Source organism: Pleurodeles waltl, chromosome 1_2 (assembly GCF_031143425.1).
Source record: "Pleurodeles waltl isolate 20211129_DDA chromosome 1_2, aPleWal1.hap1.20221129, whole genome shotgun sequence".
Taxonomy (NCBI): domain Eukaryota; kingdom Metazoa; phylum Chordata; class Amphibia; order Caudata; family Salamandridae; genus Pleurodeles; species Pleurodeles waltl.
In genome coordinates this window covers 27,132,010-27,155,111 of record NC_090437.1, presented here as the reverse complement: position 1 = coordinate 27,155,111, position 23,102 = coordinate 27,132,010, and the positions used below count along the sequence as shown (strand labels likewise).

At 41.2% G+C, this 23,102-nt stretch overlaps 1 protein-coding gene across 5 annotated transcripts in view; it reads left to right on the top strand.

The window, feature by feature from the left end:
• EPHA5 (EPH receptor A5) overlaps positions 1 to 23,102 on the top strand; it is a 647,731-nt gene that overhangs the window by 27,623 nt on the left and 597,006 nt on the right. For all 5 annotated transcript variants that reach the window (XM_069235711.1, XM_069235720.1, XM_069235739.1 and 2 more), the window contains exon 2: positions 5,265 to 5,329. In XM_069235711.1, the coding sequence (XP_069091812.1) occupies positions 5,265 to 5,329 (65 nt within the window). The remainder of the gene's footprint in view (positions 1 to 5,264; positions 5,330 to 23,102) is intronic.

Here is a 23,102-nt window from a genome sequence, read left to right as displayed (position 1 = left end):
TCACTGGCCGGATGGGATGATAGCCAAGTTTTAAGCTGCTTTCTGAACGCCAGATAGTGAGATTGGCCTCTCAGCTGATCTGGCAGATTATTCCACAGATGTGCTGCCAAATACATAAATCTTATACCTCCCCGACTGGATCTCCTAAATTTAGACACCTTGGTCAACTTGACATTGGAGGATCTAAGTAATCTCCTGGAGGGTATACCAGGTGGAAATTGTCTTAAGATATTTAGGAGCAGCTTCATACAGTGTTTTATGAAACACCACTTGTACCTCTAAGAAGTTTGATGCCGACCGCTGGGGGTCGCGTAACTAGTTAGCATGGAGGTGTCTAATTTTTATAGAAATTAACTAGACAAATCACTTCATCAACTAAGAACGACCATGTACCACCACCTACAGAATTGAGAAGAGCTATAAATCTGTCAATCCTTTCTGTGTCCTGGCCGGGTGAGGTTCCCCGTATTTGGGTCAAATTTAGCTCCTGGTGGAGCACTTTGAACGTTGTGTTGTACTGTGATTATAAAACAAAGTTCAAACACTCTTCCATAGAATTTATACCTTTTGGTGGCAAAGCTTCCATTCTTACATCGAATCATAGTTGTAGAATGCATGTAAACAGAAATTAATATATTCTTTCTCTCAGTCATTGAGTTGTTGTCATCTTCCGTTTCTTTGTGTGAGTCTTTTAAAACATTTGAATATTCCTTGCATATGATATCATTCATTCTGTGTGACTATATACCTTATTCAAATAGGTTTCATTTCACAAAGTGTTTTCCATGTATAAGTGTGACATGCATTAAACTGCGTTCACCAAGCCAGTTTTGCCTGTGTAGATGCCATCTCCTTATGCACAGATGATGCACAAAGCACGCAGCGCTGCCTGAGTTGCTAATCTTTCCAAGATGCACAGAAGCAGGTATCTTCAGGTAATGTCGTTGGCACTGTCAAGGCAAACCAAGCAATGAGGTGAGAAAACACACACACAGGGCCTGATTCTAACTTTGGAGGACGGTGTTAAACCGTCCCAAAAGTGGCGGATATACCACCTACCGTATTACGAGTTCCATAGGATATAATGGACTCGTAATACGGTAGGTGGTATATCCGCCACTTTTGGGACGGTTTAACACCATCCTCCAAAGTTAGAATCAGGCCCACAGTCATAACTTTGAGGCTCTTCGCAAGTGTTTCATCACATTTCCTATATCTTTGCATTTCCATCCTTACTGAAATATCGAGGTGCAATTGGTAGATCAAGTGAGCACAACTGCACCACTCTTCCCTATTTTCTCAGTGGTTTTAAAGGATGGAAAGACTTTTCGTGGCAAATCGCTGTATACAAAAAAGGGAATTAGATTATGTTCTTCAATAATCCCAGTTTCCTCACTTTGCTGTAGATAATGCGAAGGCTTAAGGAGCAAAGGAAATACTGAAATTTCTTGTAGAGCTTGCAGGATTATTTGCAGTCCTAAAACTTCACAGTGCAATGGTATTTGCTATTCAACCGGTGATGTATACTTTTTTAGAGAGTGAGGTCCTCAGTGCGCCGAAGAGGTTATAATAATAATAACACCAAACACGCCTTGATTGGATGTAACACTATCACTTAATTAATAAACTTCATTCCATTTGCTGTTTTTCCAAAACGTATTTTTGTGAAGTTATTTAACAGAGTTAGTGCCTCGTGTGAATTCACTGTAATATACAACGCAAACTCCTTGTTCTAGGAAATGCAATTTACTGCAGTGTTCTGCTGAACGTTTTATTTGCAGTGCTTCCTATCATTGCAAAGTCTACCATTTCTTCCACAGTAATCAGGGCAAATAGAGTTCTGCGACCATGCAGCTGCTCCATTTCCACATAATTATGATTTGCTGCCCTTGCCACCTAATCTAGCTTTATCTGAATAATTTGAAGACTTAAACAACAAAAAATCTTTCCAGCCCAAACGGATCAAAAGTTGCTAAAATGCCGCCACATGTGCTGCTGCAAGTGGCTGGCTTTTTGCAGCGCAGACTCAGGCCTCCTTTCAGTTGATGTTTGTTGTATTTAGGTGATAAACTTGTATTATCGTATTACCGTGTGAAATGCCAAAATAATGAAGTAATAGTGCTTCAAAGTGTGCCACATAACGTTGCCCAATTTGCCTTTTTTTGCCACAGCATGGATAAAGCAGTCTCTCTTTGTCTTCCCTATAATTGAGAGACTTTAGCGCCAGGGCTAACCCACTTAGAGATATGCATGGGTGGTTCTTTTAAAATCTGCTCTTATGCTATTGGTTCTGTGTATTTTTGCAAAATAGTGGCCAGTGGTCTTTCTAATCAATTCTCTGAAGCACTTTACCAAGGTCTTTGCTTTGGATTGCACATAACATTTGCAGCATCAGATGGAATTGTCAGAAATGAGCATCTTATGCATTAGGAATCTTAGTGCTTGCAACCTATGCATCTAAACAGGGTCGGCCTTAGCGATGGTGGCACCCTGTGCACAGTCTCTTTTGGTGCCCTCCACCTGATGACCACCTCCTCAGATTCACTCACTACCAGCCTGAAAATGCACCCCTCATATCTCCATAGCACCTCTCTCACGTCCATTACTTGGTTTTAAAGCGCTTGTAAAGGCTGGCTTTACTAATCCACTCAGCTATCCACATAAAATATGGTTCTCTTCTTTGCAGCCGGAACTTTAACCCTCCAAGCTACTTTATGGCGAGTCAAACCTGGCGTTAGACAAAACTCCCATCTCTCTCCCTAGCAGGAACATTACTCGCAAGCTGTCTCTTGACATTTTAATTGTTGCCTGAAGGCCGAACACACAAGGAACTTTTCAGCAGGTGCTTTTAAATCACAAGTTTTGTCATTGCTAAACTCAGCACCGCTCTGAGGTCAGCACCCAGTGTGGCAGCAACGCTCGCACCGCCTAAATATGTATCTAAATATGGTGCACGCACAAGTTCGGGTCGGAATGCGAAGGAAAACAGGCCCAGGCCCCAAAATAAAAGTGGCCCCTGTCAGTGAATTAGAAAGCTAAAAAAGTGACCCGTGCCAGCAAACTGTGGCAGCTTTGAAATTGTAAAGACACCCAGTAAAGGGTTTTGCAATGTGTGGAAGACTGCATGGGTTGGCACTTGCTGAAGGCAATTGTTTTTATTACCAGGAAAATGCACAGTGAAAACCAGCCCAGTGTATTAAAAACTGCCCACAAATAGACACAAAACTGGCCCTCACACTTACCTGTAAGGCCAGCCCTCTGAGCATTTCGTGATAGCCCTATAGGCAGGGCCGCTGGAATTATGAGTTTTTGCAGCCTTGATGTTTTTGGCATAATTGTGTGTTTGCCGCCTTCATCATATAATCTACCATCTCTTGCATAATGTGCAGTTTTCACCAGAGAATCTTGTTTCTAGCTCAAAAGGATCAACAAATTACTAAAAATGTTGCAACATGTGTTATCATGCAGTGGAAGGTGCTTCGCAAAGATTGACTGGTCACCTTTCTGTTGCTTATTTCTGTATTCGAATGTCAACAGTGGCACTAATGAGGCAAACCCTTTGCCCAGAAAGTGTTAAGATATATAAAAAAACAAAAATAATGAGATAATTCTAACAAAACGTGCTGCATTACACCACATCATTTGCCTTTTCTTGCCATATAATTCAGTCAACCCTGCCACATAATTTGCCTCCCTTGTGGCGCATAATTCCAGTAGCCGCGTTTATAGGCCAGACGTCTCCTACAGATGTTGCTGCTGGTGTTTAATTTATGACTTAAACTTGTAAGGCTCATGATTTTGAAAAGGGGTTGAGATACAACATTACGTATGTCATATTCAAATTAACAGAATCAAATTTCAGAAATGCTCGAATCTAAAGTTGTGAATCATTATTTTCTTTGTGTTAAAAATGTTTTAGTCACAGTGATTGTTCACTTCTCTCTCTCCCCATATCTCTTTATCTCTCTCTGGGTCTGATTCACAAAGACAAGCTTACACTTTTGTGTAAGTTTACCATATGTTTGCTATTCACAGACTCAGATTTAATAGTAAGTTTAGGACAGCAGCACTGGGGGCCCTCAACATGTGTAGCAGGTGCAGCACGAGCCTAGGATTGCACAGCGCCTGGTGGGAGCATGGCTTTTAGAAGAGGGCCTACCTGTGTGCCTGGCTACAGCAGAGCTCCTTAGGCTGTTGCTGGGCTGCTCCAAATAACACTTACCTACGATTCAACCGCTACATCTCAATGCATGGAGCACCAAAACTACAAGCACTGCACTACAACAAGCTGTTGTTCGAAAATAGCAAAACAAAAATACATGACAATATCCTCTGTCCTGTGGCGAAAGTGGAGAGTTGTGAAATGCAAAACAAAAGTTAGTTTGTGGACTTCTTGCTCTTTTCTTTTAGGCAATGGAGGGTTAAGGAGCCCAGTGGGCGAGATGGCAGAAATCGCCTTTCAGCTGCAATTGGGCTTCTCACTGTTAATCTGCTAACATTACCACTCCTTATAAAACCTGCAATGGGCGTCATTTACCACATGGCAAGCTGCAGCAGTTAGATGTCTACAAACTCTCTGATTGGAAGAATGTCCTGTCAACGCTTTCTGAAAATGGCCTCAGCCTAGGACATGGCGGGAATAAAGTGGCACGTTTACGGCACTATAGAGAAGCAGCGCTGGCTATAGATACTGGCCGCCAGGGCCACCAGTGGACTGCAGAGACTCCACACATGAAAAAGATGGGACGGGCCTATTTATTATGTGCGAAATTCTCCGCCCTGACTGCCAGCCTCCAAAGTTTTCAACTTACTATTAAATCGGAGTTTGTGAATAGAAAAATTGTAAAATTACACAAAAGTGTAAAAGTGAATCACACCTATTATATTTGTCTTTCTCCCCCTCTCCCTTTCTCTCCCTCACACTTCCATTTTATTTCACTTTACCATGTTTTCTCTTTTACCATGTGTCTCTCTTTCTCTCTTTCCTCTTCTCTCAATCTGTTCTTATGTTTTCCTAGTTTACTTAACGATAGGCTTTATACGCAGGTTGGCTCCGAGTAATTTGCTTATTCATGTGTATTATAATAGCCCATTTATACCGTTTAATTAATTTACTAATGTCAAAAACAGGCACACTCGTAATGCCAGACATTAAGACAAAAAAGTTTTTTTGAAACGTGAACATTAAAGATTAAAAAAAGGTTCGTTGTTCTTCTTTGTGACTGTTTTCACACAAAGCTAACTAGTTTATTTATTCATTGCAGTTAATTTATTGGACTCCCGATCGGTCATGGGTGACTTGGAATGGATAGCCCACCCGAAAAGTGGGGTAAGTGTTTTCCCGCTTGATTTCTTTGTCCCTAGAAATATAATGCTCTAGCTTTAGCGTGACAGCCATTTTACAGCCTCCTGGATTTACAAAACTGGGACTGTAGACCAAAGATACATATTAATGTAATTTTTTAAGGGTAATGTCATCCTTTGAAGTGTTGACAACTTAAAATGTGTCACTCTTAGCGATATCTTAAAATAAATATGTTTTTTTTTTTTTTAAACTAGGCCTTCTACTTTACTTTTGTAACTATGGAGTGCACAGATTATATGATTATTCATTAAAATGAGCCTTCTTCTCCTAGGACGATTAATGTTGTCATGGTATAGTTGCCCATGATGTAGATATTAAATTAGACTAGAACGTTTAATTTTGGTAGAGATGCAAACAGTAACATGCAAGTGAGTGAATGTTTGTAAACCTTTATACAGAGCTCTGAACATACCTCAGTTCATTTCTGTCCACAGTCATTCAAGGAGCAATGAGCACAGCAACTCAGACCACAACAATTTGTACTGCACAAATGCCGACGTCGAAAATAGCTACTGCTGTCATCCTGCATTTCCCCTAATATGTAAATATCATAAGATCAGCATGTTGATAACCTGAAGCCCCTCCACGGCCATTTGTTTCAGGACAAGATTAATTTAGCGTTCTAAATACAATATTTGTATACGTCAAGTGATCGACTACAGATTGACAAACTATTTTCAAGAAAAAATGTTAGTATCAAGGAATAACTGCAGACGATAGTGTTGGTATTTATATCTGTGTTGTAGATATTGGGGGTCAAAATTATCTCTGAATACCCAGCACATTGCTCCAACGGTATTCGCATTAGCATCTCACTGTTTCTTCTATTGGTGCATGTGTCAGTTTTGAAAATGTGCTGGTTAATTGTACGCAAGGGCGTAGCAAATGTGCGAGGGCCCTAGAGCAAGCATGGGAAATGGGCATCATGACTGCTGTTTGAGTTGGAAAACCCAGCAATAACCGGCGTTCGGAGCACCCCTCGGGCCTCTTGGTCCGGTGCCACTGCACATGCTGCCCTATTGATAGCTAGGTCCCTGATTGTACATTCGGACCGATACTGGGAACCAAAGGTAGTTTATGCAAAAAAAACACAACTCCCTTCCTCCTCTGTCATATCTCTCGCTCCCTCTCCTTCTCTCTTTCTCTTTCTCTCTCTCTCTCTTACTTTCTCTCTCTCTCATTATTTCCCAGTGCCGTAGCTATATGGGGAATCAGAAGGAACAGGTAGAGGCATGGGCAGCGAGTCCCTGCCTTTCAAAAATGGCCTCCTGGAAAATGGCCAGTGGAAAAAAGCAGGCTGTATCTCTGTGTCTCACTTTGTCTCAGTGGTTGGGATGTCATTCCGAATTATGACCATTGAGTTCATTGCACACTAGGGGTGGACTCACAAGGCATGTGCAAGTGGGTGACATGCTAAGGGAAATCCTTGTGCCGGTTTTCCAGAGAAACAGTGTACTGATGGTTTGCCAGCACAGAGAGTGCCACAGCCCATTCACAGTGCCGCTTCTAAGACATCCAAGGTCATTCTTGTTTTGTCCACTCTGGGCACTTAAGAGTGAATCTTTTAATAGAAGCTGAATATTAGGCATTAACAATAACTCTTCCAAATAGTTTCTGCTGAATTGCCTACATTACATGTATTTAGAACATCTACTGGTGATGTCTCTTATACTTATTGCATTTTGAGACGGCAATTTCTTTTTTTTACAACATCTTAACTTTTTGTACGTTGATGAGCCCCCAAAAATAATGTCTCCTTCAACCTATAATATTCTAAAAAACAAAATGCTGGGTAACTACAGCCCAATTTAACACTCCCATTCGTCTTCTGAACTTTTGTCTATTACTTTCTTCAGACTGCTTTGGCTGTGCAGGTGGATGAATCTATAAGTAACCCACATTGGTGCGTTAGAACATCAGCCTGTGGTTCCTATTCTGGTTTCTTCACCTTCTCTGCCTTTAAATCACCTTTCTGACTATTACTACTATTACTTACACTGTCACCCTATGTGTACGTGGAACATTCAATGATATCACATGGCAGATCTATTGGAAGATTCACTCAGCCCTTTCAACATGTCTGGACAGTACCTGTTCTGAAGAGTGCAGACTTGAAGTTTTAAGGTGTACCACCAGCACATCACTGTGATGCAACACTCAGCAACTTTCTCCGACTGTGGGTTTGGGAGTGTGTCACAGCTGTGTGTAACAACTTCATGCACATTCTAATCTACCAACCATAAGGCGAGTGCTGTGCAGAATGGACCACCTTAGCAGTTTTAGCGGCCACTCCTTAAGTACTTTTTCTCAGTCGTCAAGAGTACCGGGGCTCCCTGTGGGGAGGATACTGAGGATTGAGAATGGTTGTGCTACACACATGAATGGGGCTCCTGTCCCTATGATAATGATGGAAAAGTGAAAGCACCAAAGGTTTGCGTCAGCTATGGTTACCAAACTTTCCCATGGTTAATACTTGCTGTCAGCAGCAGGTTACTATTTGCAGAGGGAGAAAGGATCTTGCACATTTCCCTGCGATGGACACACGTGGGAACAATCCATGTGAGTATGGACGTCAATTTACAGAAATGTCAGGGTAGCGGAAGTGACATCACATGCCCTTTGACCTACACTTTTACTCACACACATGCTTACACATACACACAAATTTACACTTACATACACCCTCTCATCAGCGGCATAACAAAACTTGAGGGGGCCCCCTGCAAAGTTCTTGGAGGGGCCCCTTCCAGACTTACTCAGAAGCTCTCATGTCCAGGTATGTGCTGAGGGGGCATCCTGGTGGGTTCTGGGGCCCCCACTGCCTTTGTTATGCCACTGTCTCTCACATAAACACACTCACCATCAAGCATGCACACAACACGCACACATCATGCATTTAAAAGCATTTTTTACTTACTTCAGCTGCCATGGAAAGGGCATAGTCTAGCTAATTGAACTCCATTTTTATTACACTTATGGTGAATAATAAGCGATTCACTATTAGTGTGATAAAAATTGACAGAAAACAAAGAGAGTGAAGACCCAACTGATGTCCATAAGGACGAGCTGTCATTGTTTTCCTGGCACTGAATTTGCCTGAGGTTAGTGATGCAAAGGCAGTGCCAGGGGTTGCAAAGGGCAAGTCAGGGGTTGCTGATGCGACCCCAGGCGACCCCTAAATTATGTCCATGCATGAGTCTAAACTGAACTATAGAGCCGGTATTTGTATATCGCTCAACTGGAGCTGAGTAAACCAACCTTGAAGTGGGTCCACACTGTCATTAGCAAATATTGGTGATTGTGTGATGTGCAACGAAGACATTAAAACAGCTTTGATCTTGTCTCCTTACATGATAGTAAATTCATTCCTTGATATAACCTTTATCAGAATTATTGCTGTTTTGTTATTGCTGTGCTCCTTGAGCTCTCCATGTCTCCTCATTTTGTGTTGGCATGTTTTTATTGTTTTACCTAAAATGCTAATAAAGTATTTAGAACAAACAAAATAGATGCTGACTGACTTGATCTGTTCATGACATTATTTGAGAGCACTGGTCTGAATGCTCTGAGCAGGAACCTTTGCGCATGCGCTGAACAATTCATTGCAACAGACGAATCCCTGGAAGCCAAATCAGTGGAAGCTTCCAACGGGCACGTGGTACAGGTTATGCTATGGAACTGCTGGGGGAGTTGCACAGAGGGAACTTTGAACTCTCTGGCCCAACAAGGGCATATCTGCATTAGTCATTGAATAAGTCCATATTAGGAAAGGCATATATACACATTGTACAATATTCGCACAACATCTCAGATACTTGCAGAGGAAACTCCCCAAACAAGTCATACGGTCACGGTCTCTGGATGATATCTTCTTCAGGAATCCAGAGACCCCCATGGTCTAGACACCAAACTCTTTACTACAGAAAGGTGGTAGGTATAACAAATGCTACAGCAGTGGGCAGATTGTTCACTGCCTCACACATGCTTTGTGACTGGGATTTCAGACTTTAAGGCTTTTTTACTTTTGCTCGTGTCTTGGTTCTTCTCATTCAGCGTTATCATAATGGTAGTGAAAAGAGATTCATTTCCAAACAAGTAGTTACGTAGCTTCTCCTTTCTTGATGATGTCTCGGTGGGCCGATGTGTGCTGTAAATTTGGGCCAACACCAGAAGTTTGAGTTTAACTAATTCCTCACTTCCACTTCACCTCCAAAAATGTGTGATCCTTCACTGATCCAAGCTTGGGGTAGTTTGTTTGATCACTTACAATATGTTTTCCCTATAGACCAGTTGAGGAAGGCAGGTGAAGGTCATCTGGTTAGTTCTTCTGTCATCTGAATGAGGTAACTAATAACGGATCCACAACTTTCCCAGGTCCTAGCTAAAGTAATAGTCATTCTAGTCCTGTCATATATGATCCCTAAATCCAGGTTCTCCAACTTCTTGTGGCACATATGTAGTGGTTAATTTGTGTCATTGTTTCCAGGTGTTGGGCACCAACATTAATTTTTGAGTCTTGTTTTCCATCATCATACTATGACCAGGAGCAGAAGAGAAAAAGGCAGAAAAGGGGGGAAGAGTATAGAAGGAAAACTGTGACACACAGAAAAAGCAAACTTCAAAAATAAGGTGCTTGAATGGGGCAAAAAATAAGCGGTGTTAGAAAGAGGCATGAGGTGGAACCAAGATGGGGCAGCCTTGGTACCCAGCAACCACAGCATTTAGCATCACCACCAGTAGGCTTCTAAAAACACATAAAACACTCAACACTGAGGGTCCATGAGAAATGCATCATGGGACAGATACAATCTGTGTACCCTCCACATCTTTTCCACTTAGTGCATCCGCCCTGAAGGTAGATGACGTACCATTACCTCTTGCTTATTAGGCTTAATTGGTCTGTATTTTTTTCCCGGTGGAAACAGAAGCTCCTGGGTGGCAGAGCCATGCAATATGACTCTGTGACATTGGTAGAGTCGACATAGACATGTATTACATGTTAGTTAAAGGTTCTTTTTTAGGGAATACTGGGATCCTATCAAAAGACATCAAAGACACATGGGAAAAATCACATTTCAAGAGAAGAGCAGCACACTGATTGCCAAGCCTGCAATAGTTCTCCCCAAGTTCATCACAGTAGATGTGTGCAAGGCAATACTTATATTTTTCACAGAATTCACCGTCCATTATCTGTTAAAGTTTGCCCAGCACTGAATTTCCATTTACAAACTTATACTTCATACATTTGGTAATAGCCAGAAGGAAGTAGTCTCTGAAAGGGTACGAGACTTGTGCTTTAGTTCCTGTGGTCATGGACCTACCTCTGTGGGGTGAAGACCTTGCCTTAGTCTTCAGCAGTTCCTCCTGTTGGGGCAGGCTTGTTTCAAATTTCAGCAGAAGGGTCGCACAGTCAAGCCCGCAACAGCCTCCCCTTCCCGACCGTCATAGTAGATTTGGTGCAGAACAGGCTGTTTACTTATGTTATTCATAATATTCAGTGAGCACCTCAAGCGCAGGCATTGCAGAATAATTATTTTCATTGGGAAAATCAATCGCAGGTTGAACTAGCATTGCTTGGTAGTACCATGTCACCTTTCGACAGTACCTAAAAATGCATAGCCTTTGCTTGAAAAACCAAGGAAATAAGAGGAAAGGCTTATTTAACCAACACAGCGGCACAAAGTCTGCGACTGCGTGATCTGTTAATGTTTCCTTTTTATTTCTTCATGTACAGAAATCAATAAGAAATAATTAGAAGAGAAAAATTAAATGTTATTTTAGAACACAGAATGCGCGTTAACATAAAGACGAAGAATATAAAGTCGCATTCGGTTCAATGCCATTTGCATCGAGGCATCGAAATGTTTATTCATTGACGTTATATCGTTTGAACGAGGAACATATGTAGTTCGCTTTGGAATTGTTAGTGGGTTGTAAATGTTCAGCTCTAACGTCCTGTATGAAACAAAATGTTTTACGTTCTCTGCTACCATGCCAAATCGAATCAGAGGTGCACTGATATCTGTGGAGTGCTTGTAAATATATTAGAAGTTAATTTTACTCTCTGTATTGTTTCCCTCTGGGTCTTTGAGTTCAGACATCCTTATTCATCACTCGGGTCCCTTGTGTTGCACTCCTGGTCGATGCACTCTGCAGATGGTTATTTATGAAAAATCCTGGCTCCAAGCCTGCAGCATGCATGGCGAAAGAGGGAATGTTTTCAAGGACACGACCTCTCTAAAATGGTGGAAAAGCTGTTTATTGTCATGTGGAGATGTGACATGGCATAAATGTGGCTATGAGGCAGAAGAGCCAATGGCCAGGAATTCCTCACTGTGTCCCTGACTGGCAAATATTTTTACACACTAATGAGCATATTGAAAAGCCCCTTGTGCCACTTAGCCTACTGTAGCATATTTGTTTTACGCTATGGTGGAGCTAAACAGGCCTTCACCCTGCGGCATATTTACAAAGTGGTGCAATGCTAGCGTTGCACCACTTTGTAAACCTCTGCGCTGCCTTATACCTGCGCCAGGTATAATGTATGCAAGTAGGGAGGCCCAAAAACATGGCGCAATGAAATTTACAAGTTTTCACTACACCTTTCTAGCGTCATTTTGTAACGCCTGTTCAGGGCAGGGGTTAAAGTGACTCTAGTGCTATATGCTGTGGGCCCCCGAGCTTTGCTGGACTAGCATCAACATTTTGGGCGCTAGCCCATCAAAGCGCCAAAATAGAGTAACAAATTGTGACGCTATTGTGCTAACGTGTGCCATGGCGCGCACTATAGTAAATACAGCACTACCATAGTGTCATTAGGGAGGGCGCAGGGCGACACAAGGAAACTGGCGCATCAGAGCTGATGTGCCAGTTCCTTGTAAATATGCCCCTAAATTAGGTTTGTAAAAACAATACTTTGTGAGAGAAAATTCTGTATCCTGTTTCACAAATTGAGGGCTGGTAGAATCTTAATTGTATAATTTGCATTATCGGTGTGGTAGATTTTTATCATATGTAGATTTGTGTTAATGGGGACATTCAAGTATGAAGGGTGACCCCACAGGTTCCAATGAAAAGCTAAAACTCTGGTTACCCTCCCCACAAACAATCATAAAACTATACCAGTGCAAAAGAGGAGAACGTGCCTTTCTATAGTGTGAAAGAAGAGGTAACCCATAAAGGAAAAGAGAGTAGATACAAGAAGAAGACAAAAAGTTACTTGCCCAAAAGACCTTTACTCGTCATTTACTCATGTAGGATTTGCATGTAGGACCACAACTGTTGTAAGTTTCCAGAAGGTGTCTGAGGTTTCTATGTGAATCTCATACAATTTTGAAAATAACTCAAAATGTATGAGTAACCGAGCAGGAATACACCTTCAACTTGTCCAACTAGGATTTGTGAACCAGAAAAAGATTCCTTGCAAGACTTGTTCACTCTACAGCAAGTGAATGTGAAGATTGTTAGTTCATGCACTGCAAGACAGTTCATTGCAAGCTCACACCCATGCAAACATATGGGCTCACTGTCTTACAAACAAATCTACAAACGTTTGCACGAAAATGTCAGAATTATGTTATCAACCTTGATTTTGAGCCTCATATGATAAAGGAGGTCCATCTAAACTCAATAATACAGTCAGTAGTGGTTTATCCTTTCTCTGAATGGTACATTGTGGAATGTGTAGGTTCTAACAATGGCATTCTAAAGCTAGGTCTTGGCATTAAATTACTGATAGTACCCTTCTAACAAATCTTGCACTTTATCACAAACATTTGACACAAACTGATGTGTTTTGCAATGCTGGCATTCCTTCCTCGTGAACATGTTCTCTATAAAAATCACAACTGTCACCAATTTGTTGTAGACATTAAGGATGTGATTCACAAACTGCATTTTGTAGTACATAAAATAGTACTACCGTAATAATACAAAATGCTATTCACAGAACTACAGCCAGAGAGCTTAGCTTCTGTCTTACCTATGTTTTCTATGCAAAGATCTCTTTCGAGATTGCGGAGATCTCCACATACATCGGTATACATTTGTTAAGTAAATGTGGGAGGGACAAGGGGGACTTTCTGGATAATGAAGAATACTTACCAGCAAATCGGAGGGGTTTCAGAAACTTAGGGAGGGGTTTATGGAGAGCCATGCTCATATAAATACACACCCACAAAAGAGTCAAACTATTGACCTTAACAAACTATAATTCTAAAGTTACTGTAATCCTAAAGGTGTCTGCTATTACCCCTAGGTGTAAATCTGAACTCAGAAATGCTGAATAGCAAAATAGTGTTGTGTTATTCCAAGGCGTTGTTGTGGGTGTATATACAGATGTATATTTACCTTTCTGAATTGAGGCCAAAGTTTGTTATGTTGACATAATGCTTCTGTGTACACAATTATGTCTTGCTTTGTTGTTGCATGAAACTTTACCCAATTAAAAACACGCCAATTCAAAGCGCCATGGCCGCCATGAGCAAGCGCGTGAAGCAGAGACGTAAAAGGAAAAAATAAATTTGCTCACAGTTACACCTATCAGCAAACGTGCAATTATCCATGTAACAGGGTCGAGGGCCAAGGCATTAACAAAACTGCCCCAAAGAGGGACATACATAAAATGATAACAAAGGATTTTTCAAAGGCAAGCTCATGAACGAGTGATAGTGATGGGCATGCGGTAGGCGTGGTTAAAAGCCCACAGATTGATTACAACAGGTCAGAGCGCTTGTGTGCTTGACCTAAAAACAAAGGTGGGGTGTTTTCTGTAGCATAAACATGCCACTAAGGATCACATTTTGAATTCTGTTGAACAATGTATAAAGTTAAGGAAAAGACATGTATAAAAAAGGCAAAAAAATGCAAGATGATGCTTGGTTGGGCAATGATACGTACAGTATTTGTACATGAGGAACGAGTTGTCCTGAGCAAAATCTTGTCCTTTCCTCATTCTGAAGCTTTGTTGCTGAATTCCTACAAGAGTAACAGTATTTTCCCACATTTCCTGCATGGGAGGTACTTAATTTTTAAATCTGGGCTGCTGCACATTTCTTTGACCTCTGGAGAACCGCTGTTATGTCTAGACCTTTTATATTTTGCTTGGCAGATACTTGTGGTAATTACTTGTTCTTATGTTTCCTTTTGTTAATGGTAGTGTGTATTTGTTGCGCTCTGAGGGACTTTTTAGTTTAAGGCCATAATGACATAGTATACTGCCTAAAAATTATTTGTATCTGCTAAAGAGCTTTGCACCAACAGTCATGCAATACCATCCCGAATATCATAGAAGCTTTATAACCACCTTCCACGTTACATCCTGGTCCATTGTACTTTTTTCCCCATATATTTCTAATTGTTGCAACATCCATGTAGAATTTCTATTTCCAAAGCTAGCCAAATAAAGAATGCTTATAAATAAATACCAATATTGCTTACTTAAACTATGGCAGCAAACAAGTGCAGATGAAAAGGCATTTCAAAATGTTTTTTAATACTTTTAAGGCAATAAGGGCCATATGTACGAACACTTTTTCCCATAGACACAGAATGGGTAAAAACCTTTGCTACATCTGGCCCTAAGTCTCTAGATTTGATTAAAGGCAATTGCCACTAGTTTTCCCATTACTGGCTAAATAAGTAATATGTACTTTCAATGATATTTTGTATCAGTAGAATTGGAGAGATTGCACAATCTTTTACTTCTGATGGAATTACAATACCAAAATGCTGCCGTAATTTGGCTGAAATATCCTGGACTGTGTAAAATGTGAATACATCTACAAAAAAGAGGAGTACCCATGGGAGTACCCAGACTAGAACTCACTAACCCTCTGCCACATTCATGGAGAGTTTTATAATAAGGAAAAACTGGAAACCCTTCATAATTACAGCAGGAGTGGTATGAAATTGTTCACATGAGCAGAAAATGCCACTTGTTCTACAAAGGCAAAATTGCATGGACTGTACCTGGCCACGCGTTTATGAAAAGACACATAAGCCCACATTGCCTCAGACGTTTAGCTTGGGTATCCCGTACACGTGCTAGAGGATGACTGTGCATTACAAAATGAAATACTGCTGTAGCCATGGGCAGTAAGGGGTCCCCTGGTTCCTTTATTCAGTTGCTCTTCTGAGGAGATGTGTTGGGAATAACTTTTCCAAGTACAATGGAGGTGCTGTAGTTGACCCTCCATGTGAGTAGTGTTCTGGCAGCCTTCCCTCTGAGCCAGCAGGTTTCCATGGATTATGTCAAGCCTGTGAGATTTCTTGGAGATCTGGCCCATTTCCATTAAAACAAACAGGTAGGAAAACATTGTCAAAAGGCTGGCCTTGCTCTGGGCTCCTGTGAGCCTCACTCCCATGTCTGTATAATCCCCTGGGGGGTTGCATCACTGGCAAATTCATGGGTAAGCACTTATTTCAAGTGCCATGACCCAATTCAAACGAGAGCCACTGATGGGGGTGGTTCCTCAATGCACTGCCTTATGTAATTTTTGATATGTTACAGTCCAAAATTATGGCTATGGGTATTTTTATGGGGTCGGTTGCTCATATGATTGCCCATTCTTGACTGAAGAGATATATCATTCCATTTTGGGAATTTGTTAGGGTAAACCTCATTACCACATGGAAATATTTACCCTATACCATTCTAAGATGGTGCACCAAATTTGAATAATTGTTGCCTGGACCAGTGACGATGTCTTCATGTTGCAAGGATCTTAGGTACTCATTACATACAGGTGTATCACCACAGCTCTCTCAGCACAAATGGATTTTTGTCTCATTGAATTTAATTGTATTGTAATGAAAAGCACTGTTCTCACTTTAATCCGAGTGAGTGCATTGTTCTAATGGAAGCACAAGTTTTGTTAAGAGATGTGTAACATGGTTTATGTCACATGATGTTTTCATACTGCAAAGTTCCACATGCCATGCTGTTTTAGCACTGCCAGGTGTATTGGTTTGCGTGGTAGTAATTTTGTCTCAATGGTAGGCAATCCCGAGGGCTTCCATTCTCTCGGCATGGTATGTGAGTGTTCTTAACGTGAATGTTTATGGTGTTCCCAGTTCTATGAGGCATGCTCTATATCTCAGAATCGTCCACTGAAGTAATAATTCTTGTTATACATGTCTTTCGTTTGCATTATCAGTGTATGTTCTCTTCTAATTTAAGGACTACACCATGGTATTGCAACCTTACTCCAATATATACTTACGGGGTTCATGGGTCATGTCTCAGATTAATTGTGTGGTGGCCATCCTTGTCTTACTTCATAGGTAGATTGTTGTGCATGTCATTGTCTTCAATTCCTTGGGTGTGGTATAGCAGCTTCCCCATTGCTCTCAGTGTGCATCTTCTGTCAGTGATGTCACCACAGCTTGCCTGGTCCAAGGTTTGTTTTAGGAACCACTGAGTTCTCCATCATGTAACAACAATGGTGAATGGAGGGAGGAGAAGGTTTTGGAGTAGAAAAAAGGAGGGATGTGTTGGACTGATGACAGCTATAAAAAAGACTGCCTTGTTGAGAAGAGGAGATAGTGTGCAGAGAGTGCATACTGAAGGCTGCTGTGACAGTGGACAGTGAAGGAATGTGTAAGTGTAACTTTAGTGATATCCACATGTTTATAGGGGTGAGTCTAAATTCCTTCCTTATCGAACCTTCCCAAATAATACTTTTCTTTGATGACATTGGTATTGATTATTACAAATGGGTCCAATCCTTGCCTCCAAAGGTACACATTAATACTAGCCGCCGAGGTCCAGTTTTATAATTTCACCCATTTTAGATTAAGGGGGGTTGTTTAGAATCAAGCCCTGATGTAAATTGCAGTAGTTGGAGTTCACCCACCTCATTTAGAGGTGGGCCAAGCACATAGTTCCCATGGCAGTCCTTCAGCTGGCTCTACCGTTGGAAGCCCTTGATCTGGGGCGGTCTGAGACATGGTGGTTCAACAATTAGAAATAACATCAAAGGCTTCAGTGTACTCAGAGAAGACTTCCTGCGTTTTAGGGCATTGATTGTTTTTCACAATCAACCCACAGGATTCTGGGTGTGTGTGTAAAACAAACAAAAATACAGAGCAAGGTGAAAGAATATGGCACTAGGTATTCCACTGGCTGCCTGAAGGAGCCACTAATGCTGGAACTCCAGTGTAGGCTCTAAGTCAGGCGGGTGTGCCCCTGAGAGGGAAGTGGAGGTCATGGTGGGCTGCTCGAAAGGGTCTAAGTCACCCTTTAGGCTGGTAGGTGCAAGTTTGTTGCATTTTCAATGTTGTTCTTAATCTGCTTTAGCCGGTGAATTCTTGCGTTCATGTCAGCACAAAGGTTAAAAAAATAACCACCCTCAATTGTGAGGAATAAATATTTGTGTCTCAGTCACATTAAATACATTTTTCTTTATATGTGATAAATGCAGAAAATGTGCTGTGCAAAGGGCAAGAGGGACATAAATATGCTAAGTCTGTTAAATGCAACATTAAAATGTGACAGAATGTAGGGTACTACACGTATAATCACCACTCATATACAGACCCCATCTTTTCTATTTTTCCCCGCAATCTCTTTCTTTATTCCTGATCATCTTCAAACTAATGTCCTCCATCTTTGATAGTGCCTTTCTCCAGAGAAGGAACAAGAATTGCTTTGCAATGAAGTCTTATAACCTTCCTACTAAACTCTGCAGAGAGAGTCAAACAGGCTCGACCTACTTCATGAATATTAATCAGGTGGGTGACTGCAACACTGCACATGGCAGTTATGTGTAATACTGGTGGATTTGGACCAACACAATACAATGGCAATGATTCCTCCAACCGTACTCATCTATGAATGTGTCTTAAAAGAATATGAGGGAGTGTTCATGACTTAAACAACCGGCACAAAATGTTATTTGTGGTCTATATTAAAGAATTCCCTAATCTAGGAACCCCAGCCATATTGATGGTGCAGTTGCCTGATGCTGCAATATAGCAAATTAGGCGAATTTATGATTATGGGCAAATGACTGTACTATTAAATATCAACACCAACAATATTGTGGTATATTAATATCCAGGACAGAATATGGAAGGACACAATATCTAAAAATAATTCGGCATAGTGAAGAATAGACTTACTATTCCCAACAACATATCTGTGTACCTTGAATATATGTGTACTGCTTAGGTACATACATGTGGAGTTGAGTTAGGTACAGAAGATCTAAACTAACTTACCTTTTAATATTTTATTTTCGATACTATGGGCCAGATGTATCAAAGGGTTTTACCCATTCTGTGTCAATGGGAAAATGCTTTGGTACATATGGCCCTATGTCTCATAGATATGTTATTTCGAAATTCAGGGGACACACACCTGGGCAAATGACTTAATCTCCCTGTGCCTAAATCTGTAAAGAGATCTGGTTCTCATAGTGCCCTCATACAAAGTTTTCTCTATAAAAAATAATAGTATTCTAAATAACATGCAGTAGCTATCACATTATGTATTGTTTAATTTCAGAATAGAAATACAAGGCGTGAAAACTCATTTCTGCATTTAGGCACATTATTGTTGAGCATTAGATATCCTTATGGGAGCAGACAGTCCCAGTTGTCTGTTTGGAGTTTACTTGAACTTCTGATTAATATTTAATGCCCAAAGCCACTTACATTTGTTATGCATGCCTAATCGTTTTACAAGCTGATGCACATAGTTTATTAAAATAAAAATACTCTACACTACCCACAATAGAGATTTAAATGAAGATGTCAGTGGCCATGATTTATTTTGAGATGTGAAGTGAGACAACATTCAGTTGGTATTCTTAGTTTGTGTTTCACTGGCCTGATGTAATAGTTGGCTTTGCTTTCCCATGCTACAGTACTCAGCACTTCTGAGGACACTGTGGGGTCAGGCAGCGCAAAGCCAGGGTGGAAATATGGTCTACTTGCAGAGTGGCCGGCTTTAGCCCTTCTTCTCTGCTTTAGAACTTGACAAAATATTGTGTGAATCTGAGCAAATCAGTATATCTCCCTGTGCCCCAAATAATAATAAGAATTATTATAGCTCTGGAAATTCTCACTAGACTGCAAGCTGTCTAGCACAGTCCCACTATATGTAGCCACTCCTCACCTAATCACATTCTTTCTCCTGTGATTGGTTATTATGTGGACATTACACACCACGGTTGAAAGTCAGTGTTGACAGTAATGTAACTGTCAGGCAGTAGAATGAGCCAAGGGACCCATTTCGGCTGACATAGGGTCAGAAGCATGGAGATCGAAAGGTGGTCTAATAAGCCTTTTAACCAATTGTTGTGGAGATATTTTTGAAAAGTCACTTTCTTTGTTTTGTCCCAGATTTGCTTCTTTAGACACTATTTTGTATTTACGTAACGTATCGTTTTTCATAGTACAAATCTTGATGAAGGCCTAACCACCATTAACAAAGAGAGAACATTTCCAGCATGAACCCACCGTCCCTGTAAACCCCCAAAGTGACACAGTTGCTATGGTATGATTGGCCCAGCTCAGGTGCTCATCCCACCTCAGATTCCACTATGCCTGATGCCGTGCACAATATGTCTTTTGAACAGAGTGATATTGTGGAACAGAAAGAGCTGTTAGCTGAAATCTACAATTGGCTAGAAGAATACACCTCCCCCCAAAACATTGCTTACTGACCTAATGGGGTCCATACTTGAGCAAGCCCTTGAGCAACCGCTCGGATGGACAAAAGTAGCCAGTAAAATGACAATCAAAGCTGGTGGTAATAGTGCTATCTGTGATACAGGTCCGATGCCTCTTTATGTTTGTGAGTTATTTGGTCAGTGGACTGAGGAGTCACAACCACTGTTTGTTATATTTTATTCATTCAAACATATGCTGAACAGGTTAGCAAATTATAGGACTGAAATCATGTAACATTAAATTGCACTAAAATGATGAGCCAAGAGCAAAGCCTAAAATCATTTCCCTCGAAAATGGACATTTATCTAGAAGGAAAAATGTAAAGTAATAAATCCACCAGGCACCACAATGTACACTTGTACACTATATATTTATTTTTAACTACCTCCCACCCACAACCTCCAGGAAAAAAAAATTAAAAAGGCAATACTCACCCAAGAAGTACTCAGTTTACCCAAACCATTAAGCTATCATCATAAGTTACTGTTCTGCTTGTCATCTATTATGTTAAAGGCAGAAAGTTCTTTACATCTCATTTCAATATTATCCAGAAGGCTACAGTTTTGTTTGATAATTAGTATGCAATTTAGCATGTCTTTAAATTTGGATTCTTAAGCGTACAAATTTTTATATTGTGGGGCTGGAAAAAGTTTTAAAACGTTATATGAATAGAGAAATCAGAAAATGAGGATTATGTTGCTGCTATCTGTAACATGGTATGAACATCAATGGTAAATCACCGTTTGTGTATCATCAACACTTACATCATTGTGCACATGCACATGCATCATGCTTCCAGCAAAGGCTATACAACGAATTAGCCTAGTCGCGCTGGATGGTATATTTGTGTTATAACTCAGAAAGCACAGTTGGGTGGTTTTTCAGACTGACTGCCTACAGGAACCCATGTTGTCAATCTACCCTTGCATTTTTTGCAATTAGTTTATTTCTTTGGAAGTAGGACGTGAACAACTCTTCAATATGTCAATGTGGCTCATGATGGAGAAGTCAATGGGTTTCCGCTTGAGTCTGACATACATTCATATGCATTCAATAGTTGGGTTTCCAGCTCTAATTGCTGTGTAAAGATTTTCTGGAACATTGTCCTCCAGGGAGTGAAAACAAGAATGGAGGAAGCAGGAGCATTCTGGTCTCATTGAATGATGTCAGCTTGATCTGATTGCATCTGGCATTTTCAGGGCACCGCGGCTAGAAACCTCTTTTATCCATTTTTGCCTTCGGCATCCAAACCTTAACTACAATGGACATGGAGTGAAACACACTAGAAAACATAAACTGCCCGTTCCTATGATGAGGAGATTAAATGATCAGATGAGCCATTTGGAGGTCCGGTTCTAGATGAACAAATTATCTCTAGCCTTTGTTTAACCATTTCCAGGATAATAAAAATCTGAAGAAAGATTGATCATGAACGAGTGCCACCAACATACTTCAATGGTTCTGTATGCACTAGCAACATTTAAAAGACAGTTTTTACCATAAGGAACAAGACACACATTTTAGGATCACAATCGGTTGCAGGAAGATGGCGATTCCTTCACCTGTAATGAAAAGGCGATTTCAACCAATTCTGTCTTTTTAGAACTTTGTGCAGTTTACTCACAAAGATGTTTGCAAGTGAAACAGGTATTCCCCACAAACACATATTCTGGACAAGGCAGGCAGTGAACATCAGCTATTGTCTCAGTTGTATCCAAAATATGATTTCAATTTGTTTTAAAGGAGATGAGTGAAATCATAGTGACCAATTAAGGAACCTTGCATGGACAGAAATGTATATATCTATACCAATTACAAGCAGTTGCCTCTCCCACCTTTGATTTCACTCAATTACATACCAGTCTACTCCTTCCATAGCCACTCTCCTGAAGATGCTGGGAACCAAATACATGTCCTCTGCTATATCTGTCTTTCCTGACAATTTTTGCCTTTAATATCTACATCCAATTTTGGGCTTGAATGTTCCCTGCCTGTTAGAAATGGGGTTTCTGGTTGGCTAGGGTATGCACCTCAGCCAGGCAGAACTTACCCACTCTAGTCAGGGCAAGGGAGTTACACGTCCAAGATAACCCCTGCTCACCCCCTTGGTAGCTTGGCACGACAGTCAGGCTTAACCCAGAGGCAATGTGTAAAGCGTTTGCACAACACACACAACACACGTGACACAATATCCCCACCACAAAGGAAACACAACACCAGATTATATGAAAATATACTGTATTGTACACAAGGCAATTATCAGACCAAACATCACATATCAGTACTATCCTGCTACCTTAGCAGTTGTCAGAACGTTACACATTAGTTACTCTGCAACCTAGCAGTAGTCACACATAACACACAGGTTACTCAGTATTCTGCAACATAAGCAGTAGTCAGGAAAACACGTTATTACATCACAGCACTTGTCATAAGAATATCATAAAATGCCCATAGTAGGAACATTAGAAAACATATGGCAAGTTAGAAAAACATATTAGCAAGCATGTCCATAAAAAGAACATTTGCATACACATATGTAAAAACATCAAACGCAGGTAGGTAATATATGAATCAAACAAAAGTCTGTAGAAAGAACTTTGCCTAGAAGGCGAACAATGGGGCCCCCGGCGCTCCTATGCGCAAAACGGGGGCCTCCCTTATACTCTGGGGTCAGAGGAGGGCGACATGCACCTCCTCTCTTTTATAGACAGGCCCCTCTTGGGACCGTGATTACTGGGGGCCCCCTAGGGCCTCAATCGGCCCTCACGAGGGGGGCCAAAGCCAGCAAAAACAACTTAGGGCAGGAGGGGGGCACCACGCACCCCCTCCGGTTTAATGACAGGCCCCTCCCGGGACCCGCGATCTCTGGGGTCCCCCCCAGGCCTCCACTGGCCCTTCCACCAAGGGGGGGGGGGCACAATAATGCCCGTTTTACCTAACAACAGAAAAGGAGCGTCCTGCTCCTAACGCAGAGGCCAGGGGGAAGGGGGCACTCCCCGCGCCTTCCCCTGGTCCTGCCGTGAAGCCACAAGAAGATCAGACCCCTCCTGGGGCCCGA